At 41.2% G+C, this 10,639-nt stretch overlaps 1 protein-coding gene and 2 pseudogenes across 1 annotated transcript in view; 2 read left to right on the top strand and 1 right to left on the bottom strand.

Annotated features, from left to right (window-relative positions):
* Positions 1-610: 610 nt before the first annotated feature.
* Positions 611-10,639, bottom strand: part of MRPL46 (mitochondrial ribosomal protein L46) — a 36,367-nt gene continuing 26,338 nt past the window's right edge. The window contains exons 4-6 of the mRNA XM_022563446.3: positions 9,409-9,598; positions 8,478-8,651; positions 611-975 (exon numbers count right to left, since the gene is read on the bottom strand). Coding sequence (XP_022419154.1) covers positions 725-975; positions 8,478-8,651; positions 9,409-9,598 — 615 coding nt within the window. The 3' untranslated portion in view covers positions 611-724. The remainder of the gene's footprint in view (positions 976-8,477; positions 8,652-9,408; positions 9,599-10,639) is intronic.
* On the top strand, positions 5,073-7,050 carry LOC149750007 (tudor domain-containing protein 3 pseudogene; annotated as a pseudogene).
* LOC149750006 (tudor domain-containing protein 3 pseudogene) lies at positions 7,159-8,021 on the top strand (annotated as a pseudogene).

Raw genomic sequence — 10,639 nt, 5'->3', positions numbered from 1 at the left:
CACCATCAGTGACCTGCAGTAAGACTCTCAACCAATCACACCTGGCCACGACACCCACCCACCTTTTCTAAAATGGGAGATAACAGGCTGACCCTGCTTATTTCACATGACTGTTTCAAAACATGTAAGAAGTGATTATATTGTTTAAATATAAAATGCTTTAAAAAAAGAATGAATGAAAATAGGAAGGGAGAGAAGGAGGGAGGAAGGGAAAGGGAAGGGAAAGGGAAGGGAAGGGAAGGGAAGGAAAGCAAAGCAAAGCAAAGCAAAGAAAACAAGGAAGGAATCATTTCCTAGGCTAGATTGATACATTCTCATATCAAGTAGAAAGGGAGAGAAATACAAAACAGAAAATGGAAACTACATAGCAGTAGGTCTTTTTTTTCAGGGGCCTAGAAGCTTTCACAGAACTCAAGGCTTTTAGAAGGTTGATTCACTTCCTTCCATTCTTTCTTCCTGGGTCCATGAAGCCAGTTGATTCACTACAAAGTAATACAATCCTACTCAATTATGAGCATGGGAAAAAAAGGGAAAGGCACCCTAAAAGACAGTTCTCTCTTGACAGAAAGAAGCCAGTAGTCCTCAAAGAACAAATCAACAGAGACCCACACAATGATAAACTTGTTTATTTCTCAGAATTTAGTTTGCTGCTTGATATTCCCTACAGAGAAGAGGCAACCCAACGTCCTGAGGCCCGATTGCAGACCTGTCTGGGCATTGTCCATCAAAGGTCCAAGAGAAACCTCCTAACCTGGGCCAGGTATTTTGGTTTCAAATAGTCACCCAGCTCCTCCTTACTGACCCACACATGATGGCCCTTCTTCCCAGCCTCGAAAAAGTCTCCAGTTAGCAGCAGTGCTTTGAAGAAGAATATTTTGGCCCCAAGGCTGCTCTCTGTCCGCATTGCCTGGGGGAACTTGAACTTGTAGTGGCCACAGGGTGCATTTCCCAGGAACTTGGCTTCCATGTTGTTCTCTGAGAAGGGGGGAACAGAATCGGAAGATCAGGATACACCCACCTGTTTACTATGGCGCCCAAAATCATTGGGGGTCTCTGCGAGAGCCACTTCCAGCCTGAGGTAAAAGCAATCCCTGAGAGTGAGAACTAGGGTCATTCCTGAAGACGCTTGTCTCCTCTCAATCCAAAGGTTCCTGGCCCATAGGCTCCAGATTCACTGAGTCCATTCCTCATGCCAAGCTACTGCTCTCAGACTGAAGTCAGCAATGCAGCCCAAATATCACTACCTGGGAGTCAGAGCACCGAGCTTCTAGACTCAGCCCTGTCACCATCTGTTGATGAAGGACCAAGACACTTGGTATCTGTAAAGCAAAGTTCGTCAGGCTTTTTTTTTTTTAACATCTTTATTGGAGTATAATTGCTTTACAATGGTGTGTTAGTTTCTGCTTTACAACAAAATGAATCAGTTATATATATACATATGTTCCCATATCTCTTCCCTCTTGTGTCTCCCTCCCTCCCACCCTCCCTATCCCACCCCTCCAGGCAGTCACGAAGCACCGAGCTGATCTCCCTGTGCTATGCGGCTGCTTCCCACTAGCTATCTACCTTACGTTTGGTAGTGTATATATGCCCATGCCTCTCTCTTGTCAGGCTTTTAAACGCAATGTCATGTGGAAAGTAGAAAAAGGACCCAATTTGACTGCTGCAGGGTGAAAACCAAAGGTAAAAGGCAAAGACAGATGGACAGACAACATCTGCAATCTACAACAATGGGTTAATAACCCCAACCCAGCAATTCAAAGGATGGGAAAATGATGGATTAATTACTAAATGGCATTGGGAGAATGGGCTAGCTAAAAGGAAAAAATAAAGCTGGATCCCAACCTCACTCCTCACATTAAAATTGACACCATATAGGTCAAAGATTTAACAGTAAGTTAAAATTTTCATAAATGGTTTGTTCATTCTGGATTGATGGTTTCATAGAGGTTTAATATTTTCTGAATTTTTCTGTATTTAAAAATTTTTCACAAAGAAAAAAGAAACCATAAGAGTACCATAAAAAAAAAATGTGGGATATTTTCTGTATCCTTTTTGAGAGGGGAATTCCTAACCAAGACACAAAATTCAAAAATCCAAAACAGAAAAAACATTTATCTACATAAAAATTAAAATCTTTCTGCAAGGAAAAACGAAGCATACAAAAGTCACAGACAAAATGACAAACTAGGAAAAATATTTTCAACACATTCAACAAAGGAATATCTTAAGGTATAAGTAGTACTTAGAAATCAATGAGGAAAAAAACAACTCTAAAAGAAAAATGAACCATGCATATGAACAAGAAGTTCACATGAAAATAGTTATCAATGAACTATAAACTCATTAAAAGATGCTCATTCTTATTAATAATTCAAGAAATACAAATTTATTTTCTATTTGATGTGTAAAACACATCATTATTACCGAAGTTCAAAAACTTTGAGCTGCAACATCACTAATAATTAGAGAAATGCAAATCAAAACTACAATGAGGTATCACCTCACACAGGTTAGAATGCCCATCATGAAAAAATCTACAAACAATAAATGCCGGAGAGGGTGTGGAGAAAAGGGAAGCCTCTTGCACTACTGGTGGGAATGTAAATTGATATAGCCACTACAGAAAACAGTATGGAGGTTCCTTAAAAAACTAAAAACAAAATTACCATATGACCCAGCAATCCCACTACTGGGCATATACCCAGAGAAAACCACAATACCAAAAGACACATGCACCCCAATGTTCACTGCAGCACTATCTATAATAGCCAGGTCATGGAAGCAACCTAAATGTCCACTGACAGGCGAATGGATAAAGAAGATGTGGTACATATATACAATGGAATATTACTCAGCCATTAAAAGTAACGAAATTGGGTCATTTGTAGAGACGTGGATGGACCTAGAGACTGTCGTACAAAGTGAAATAAGCCAGAAAGAGAAAAACAAATATCATATATTAACACATATATGTGGAATCTAGAAAAATGGTACAGATGAACCAGTTTGCAAGGCAGAGATAGAGACACAGATGTAGAGAACAGACATATGAACACCGAGGGGAGAAAGGAGGAGTGGGATGTATTGGGAGATTGGGACTGACATATATATACACTAATATGTATAAAACAGGCAACTAATGAGAATCTTCTGTGTAGCACAGGGAACTCCAATTTGCTGTACAGCAGAAACTAACACAACATTGTAAAACAACTATACCCCAATAAAAAAAATAAGTAAATTAATTTAATTTAAAAAAAAAACTTTGAGCTGTACACTGCTTGTCAAGGATAAGGGAAAACTGGGATCTCTCAAACATACTGTGGGAGTGTAATTAGTACAAGTGCTATATTTGGCAAGAGATACCAATTTTAATTATACAAACCCTTTGATTTAGCAACTCTGCTTCTAGAATTCATCCTCCTGGATATAGTTATTTGCCCATGTGAGCACAGAGGAGTGTACACAGATGTTCACTGCAGCTTTGCTTGTAAAAGCAATACACTGGTTAAACAAACTGCAGTACATACATATATGAAGTATTACACTGGCGTTGAAAGTGTAAGATATGTCTTCACCTGCTGATATAGAGATATGCTTAAAAGCTGTGTATAAGAAGAGAAAGGAAGGTATGTAACCATGTATATCCCACTGTGTGGAAAAAAGGAACAGATAAAATATGTATGTGCTTGCAGTTTCTAAAAGGATACACAAAGTGTTCATGGTGATTGCCTCTAAGATGGGAAAATTACTTATTACTTCTTATACTACATTTAGCAGACACTGTTTGATAGTTTTTCACCATATACAATGAATTGCTTTTCTCAATATTACAAACAATAACAACAGCATCAGCATTAGATGAGGAATTCACGTATTATGTGAAATCACCTATGATACAAAATGTCAGCAGTGGGGATCTGTGGGTGGTGGAATAATGCTGGCATGTTTCTTTATACTTTTCTGTATTTTCCACTTAATTCAATGAATACATATTACTTTTCTATAATCTGGGGAAATGGATTAAATGTAATTAAATCAAAAAGAAAAAAAACAGTTCATTACAAACATGAGCAAAGAATCTGAACAGGCGGTTCACAGAAGAAGAAATACAAATAGCCATATGAAACATATGAATATATGAAAAGATGATCAATTAGCAATCAGGAAACTGCTAATCCAAAAGAGATCATTTCTTTTACTGATTGGACAGGCAAAAATTTTAAAGAGAGACTATTTCACATGTTGGTGAGGTCTAGACAAACAGGCACTCCTATACCCAACTCCTGAAAATGTCACATGCTGTGTACATTCTGAAGGACACTTGGGTGGCACCTATCAAAAATGTAAATGTGTCCATCCTTGACCATTAATTCCACCTCTAGGAATTCCATCTTGCAGAACTACTCGGGAAGTGCACCAAAGGGGAGGAAAAGAATAGACTTTGACTGTTTTATATTTATACTTTTATACTGCTTGACCTTTTCTTTGCCATTTTAATTATTTTATTTACGATTTTAATGAATTTGAAATAAATCAACATATTTTATATGCACCTATAAAATACTAATATATCCTTTCACGCTTATTTATGGCAACGGGAATGTTCAAAGGAGGAAAGCGTGGTGCCAAGGGGAGCCCCTTTCCACGTGGTGCACAGCAGGTGGAGCTGAGCACCAGTCGTGAACATGAACGACTGACCGAGGGAAGCTAAGCTTCTGAGTCCAATGATCCTGGCAAGAAACCCAGCTGCCAACTCTTGTGTGATGGCTAAGGAAACCGAGAACGCAGCAAAAGCCCCTCCCATTCCATTCTGTCTTGCTCCCTCTCCTGCAGGCCACACAGGTCACTCTCAGGAAAGGATCAAGGGGGTGCACACTGGCTGCTGACATTTCATTAGCAGGTACTTACGCTGGTGGCAGAGCCAGAAAAGTGGCTGTGCACTTACACAACCAGATCATTTACTCAATAAACATTCAGCAAGTACCTACTATGTGCCAGATACTTTGCTGAGAGTTGGGATGACTGAGAGGGATAGACAGTATCCATATTTTCAAGGGAGTCAGAATTCTGGCTGGGGAGGGACAACGTGTTAATAAACAATTAAACGGCAATGGAATACGTGAAGAGCGCCTTCTCCACTAGGACATAAGCTTCCAGGAAGCATGGGTAGTGTTCTGTTCATCACTGTGACCCCACTGCCTGGAGAGCGTCCAGCAAATGGTAGGCAGAGAGTAAATGTTTGCTGCATAAACTGAGTTAAGGGCACACACAAGTGCTATGGGAGCCTAGAGGGAGGAGTAGCTCTCTCTACCCAGAAGGTTCCACCACAGAAGGTAGAATGTACTGACCAGTCAGACTAGGGAGGAGTAAAGCATTCCAGTCAGGGACCAGCAGGTCCCAAAACAGGGACGTATGAAAAACCACATTATTCATGGGATGCAAAAGGTTTGCTAGGTTAGAACTTGGAATATACATTAATGAGTGGCAAGACGAAATACTGATGAGCTCAGGACGAGAGCAAAAAGGATTTGTAGGCCCTGCTTGAAAGTCTGCTTTTATGGGGAATCTTTCAAGAATTTGAGGCAGAGAAGTGACAAGGGATTTGTGTTTTAGAAGGCTCATTCTGGCAGCACTGAAGAGGACAACACAAAAGCAAGGGGGAACTCACTTGGCATCTACCTCAATCGTCCAGTGTAGCGGTTCTCAACCACTGTAATTCCACTCCCCACGTAATGTCTGGCAGTGTCGAGAGACATTTTTGGTTGTCACACTAGTGGGAGTGCGGATGGGTTAGTGCTACTGGCATCTAGCAGGTAGAGGCCAGAGATGTTGCTAAACAGCCTACAAGGCACAGAAGCCCCCACAAAGAATTATCCCTCCTCAAATTTCAATAATGCCAAGGCTGAAAAAATCTGGACAAGTGAGAAGTGAAAAGCCTCCCAGAAAAGCTGCAGGAATAAAGAGGGGACTATTTAGAACAGACTAGATAGGACTCAAGAACTTATGGATATTGCAATGAGGTCAAGGATAACTCTGAGGTTTCTAGTTGGGTGAATGGGTAAGTGGTGATGCCAATAAGGAAGCCTGCAAGGACAAAAAGAGAAGCAGGCTGAGAGACTGGCAGGAACATCAATTTTGAATGTAATAAATTTTAAAATCTCTGTGGGGGTGAGGGAGAGCACAGGGACGGCATCTGCCAGCCTCTGTCCCCACAGGATATTTCCACAGGCCCCCAGATGTGTGCTGAATTGGATGCCTGCTACCCCAGACCGATGCTTTATGTTAAACAAACAAGCCTCTTTCATAGAAAGTCGGGGTGTTTTTCAGTTGGCTGCCTCTGCACTGGGCTCTGGGGTAGAACCTAAATCACAGGTCTGTCAGGGATAACACAGATTGTCAAATACTGAACAAAATGGAGCAAAAGATGATAACCAACCAAGGTATCTTCCTCAAGATGATACCAGATGGCCAAGAAATGAAAAATTTCATTTTCAAAGAGACCCAAAATTCAAAGTCAATTTTAGAAGGCAGTGGGTTACCTAGAAACAGGTTCTGCAAAACTGAGTACTTCTTTAGGATCTGAAGTATGAGCTGAGGAGAAAATCAAGTGTGGATAGACCATATTCTAGATGCGACAGAACTAAAGAAATTCCATATCCTCTAAGTTCTTAGCACAACAATGCTGCTTTAAAAAAAAAAAGGGGGGGAGGGGAAGTAACTGTGCAAAGCAAAAGATTCATACTATGCAGAGGCACAAAAAAAAAAATCCACTTCCCGAAGAATCCATAAATTATAAGAATCAAAAATGTAGGAAAAGAGAAAACCAGGGACTTCCCTGGTGGCATAGTGGTTAAGAATCCGCCTGCCAATGCAGGGGACACAGGTTCAAGCCCTGGTCCAGGAAGATCCCACATGCCGCAGAGCAACTAAGCCCGTGTGCCACAACTACTGAGCCCGCGTGCCACAACTACTGAGCACACGTGCCTAGAGCCCGTGCTCCACAACAAGAGAAGCCACCACAATGAGAAGCCCGCACACCACAACGAAGAGTAGCCCCCGCTCACCGCAACTAGAGAAAGCCCACACACAGCAACGAAGACCCAACATAGCCAAAAAATTAATTAATTAATTTTTTTAAAAAAGAGAGAAAACCAAACAGCTAATCCTGATCATTTTTATGACAAGAAACCATGAAAAATAAATAATGAAGCTTTCAGTGTCATAAGAACTGAAGCACCTTTCAATGTAAGTATTGATTACCAGAATCCCACTGGAACGAATAGTATCACTGGTGTTGAGTGGAGAGACAGAAATGCCTGAAGGGAAAGCGAGTAGGATCTACTAAGCCAACAGGACCCCTCATAGCTACACCCTATAATGACAAAATATTTTACAATACTGGGCCCCAAAGAAGATCTGGGCCAATTAAACAAAAAAAAAGTCCTAGAATCACCTACTCCTATGGAGAATGCGAAACTGTAGAAACCAGAAGGTGAATGTTTTGCACTCTGTTGGGAAGACAAGTTTTAGTGATCAGAAGCGGAAACTCTCCATCCTTCAGGTATGACAGCAGTTGTTAATTGAGTACAGGAACTATGAAGAAGCCGCTACTAAACAACATCAGGCCCATTCAAATAGGGAGATGGGAGGAAGACAGCATCTACAGCCAAACTCTTGAGCCTCGTAGAGGAGATGATGGCCAGCCAAGACGATCCACTCAGCCAACCCAGCAGCTTTACCAACCTCCCCCGGCTCAGAAGGAGTACGACAAGAGTCTTTGTTTAGAAACAAGCCAGTGACTAGACCTCCTACTTTCCCTTTAGAATAAAATGCAGCCACTGTGGATATTATTATTTGGAGAATGAAAAAACAGATTTTAGGGGAAAAAAGAAAAATCAACCCACACAAAGAATGGGAAAAAATATGGAGCCAGATAAAGCAACTACCTTTTACAAGTGAAAGAATTTTTTCTTCTGCCATCAATAAAACCAATATGTTATTTAAAAAAAAAGAAAAGAAAATAGTTTAAAAGAAATAAAATAAAAATAAAATTTAAAAATCTCAGTGCCAGGACTTCGCTGGTGGTCCAATGGGTAAGACTCCCTGCTCCCAACGCAGGGGGCCTGGGTTTGATCCCTGGCCAGGGAGCTAGGTCCCACATGCGTGCTGCAACTAAGAAGTCTGCATGCCGCAACTAAGAAGCCCTCATGCCACAACTAAAGATCCCGCGTGCCACAACTGAGACCCGGCGCAGCCAAAATAAATAAATATTTAAGAAAAAAAAAATCTCAGTGGCACAAAAAATCTCACTTGATCTAAGATTTTTTCTTAGCTGAAATTTTATAAATATCAAAGTTTCCATTAACCTTCCAACCTCCTACCCTTAAAGCCAGGCCCACAGCCAGCCTGCAAATCCTCAGGCTGAGTCTGAAGTGTGTCTTGTGGGGTTTAGAGGGAGGCAGAGAACTCACCTGAGAGTGTGGCCAGGGTTCGTTCAGCTGTTCGGCGGAGGGTCTCCCCGGGCTGCCACTCTGCCTGGGGCAGCATCCAAACGTCCTGGTCTCCAAGCTTCTCTCTGACCAACAGAACGAGGTTCCTGTCTAGCTTCCGGTGCACTGAGGTTCGGTCATTCTTTACATCAGCTTCTGTGAAGAAAAGAGGGGGTCACAGGAGACAAGAGGACTGTGTTCTGCCAGAACCAAGAAGATTAGAGTTTTAGAGTCCTCCTTTAAGGTAGAGCCACAACCTCTGCCCTCAAAGAACTTATAATCAAATTAGAACCCTGACCCGTCTCTCTAACTCTGACCTCTCTCAGGACACAGTCTCACAATCTTGAGGAAACTAAAATTTAACATGAAGAAACCAAAAGCTGAACTCCTCCTTTGAAGAGCCAAACACAAAGTACTTTGAGCCTCTGGAAAAGAAGCAATACCCGGACACTACTATTTCATCGGTCTTGACACTGTTACTGACTTAACCAGCCCCTACTTTCTCTGTTCTTCAGTCTTCATCGTGAAATAAGAATAAAAGAACTCAACACCCTGCTTTGGGAGGGATTTCAGATAAAATACAGGAGACTAGTGGAACACTTAATTTACCCCACTCTTAGTCCCAAACTAGGAGTTAAACCCAGATAACATTCCTGAGGCTTAACTGAAACAGATAAGGCTATCCCAATACCCTTACATCCCACTCAAAAATAACACAGACCTTGAAAAAATTATATTAGGGTGGATGTGAGGAACAGGGAAAAGAATTTCTTTTTCTCCCACGTGAAAGAAGTTCTATCATTTGAAATTATTTGTTACTTAAAACACAAGCAGGGGTTAAGCAAGAATCCTTTCTTTGGGAACCAGAATACCCCCCTTTTCTACCTCTAACTGGCCTGAAAAGACCACAAACCTGTTATTCGAGCTCCAGGTTTGAACTGTAGGAATTTCTGCTCCCACATGTCTTCCAAATCCTGCAACAGCAATATATTCTGCTCATCTTCTTCTTCACCATAAAGGTCGCTTTTCTTCTTTGCCAGTTTCTGGGCTTCATCCAAAGCACGAAGCTCATGGTCTGAATACAGGCTTCTCTCTATCTCGATCTGGGAAAATTAAAAGAGCAAAAATCTACCCCAAACTGGGAAAATTAAAAGGACAAAAAAAAAAAATAAAACAGAGCTACAGTGCACTTGACAGACTCAGAAGTTTACCACCCAACAGACATACAACCAAAACACCACAGAGAAAACAGAGAAAAAAAGATCAGCTGCACTTTGGGCTTGAGTTATATTTACTAAAACATTAGAATGTGTTTGGAGGTCAAGACTGCCACAAAGAACAGCGGACTAGGACAGGCATTGCCTGCCCACTTACCTCCCTCCAGTCAGGCCAGTCTTTGATTAGAATCTCACTCACCATGAACGTTCCTGCTTCAGGGGGTTTACAGATGCCATTCCTTCTCCCTAGAATGTTTTCCCTCATGCTCTCCTGGGAGATCCCTACTCATCCTTCAAATCTCAATTTAAATATCACTTTTTTTAAAATATCACTTTCTTAAGATATTCTATGACACCTCCCATTAAAATCAAATTAATGTCCCTGTTAAACACTATTACAGTACCCTGTGTTTTCCTTTACAACACTTACCAAAGACTTCAATTCCATCATCATGTGGTTATTTGGTTATTGACTGATGCCCCCTCCACCAAATTGAAGTGCTCTGAGAACCACAGCTATGTCTGTCTCATTCACCACTGCATCCCTAGCACTTAGCAGTGTCTGTACAAAGTGGGTCCTAAATGATTATCTACAAGGCGATTAATAAAATGCTTGCAGAGTAAATTAATAAGCCAAGTAAAAAGGACAGAAGTGAAGTTTTTATCTCTCAGTAGCCAAGACAAAAACGTCTCAGGTTCTGAGGGAACATAATATCCTTTAATCACTATGGGGATTTAAGATCCTCATAGCCACTACACCGCTTTTGCCCATGTCTCTTCACTTGCCCCTCACACAAAAGACTTTATCACAGACATCTTACGGATGTGCCCGTTGCCTTTTCCTTACGCTCATCACATAACACTTTCTCCTCTCTAAACTGTCAACTACCTATGATAAGGGCTGAATCCGTCTTGTTCACCATCGCA

Source organism: Delphinapterus leucas, chromosome 2, assembly GCF_059928025.1.
Source record: "Delphinapterus leucas isolate spDelLeu-1000000601 "Yukka" chromosome 2, BTC_Dleu_Yukka2, whole genome shotgun sequence".
NCBI lineage: Eukaryota > Metazoa > Chordata > Mammalia > Artiodactyla > Monodontidae > Delphinapterus > Delphinapterus leucas.
This window is presented reverse-complemented; position numbering and strand designations above follow the sequence as displayed.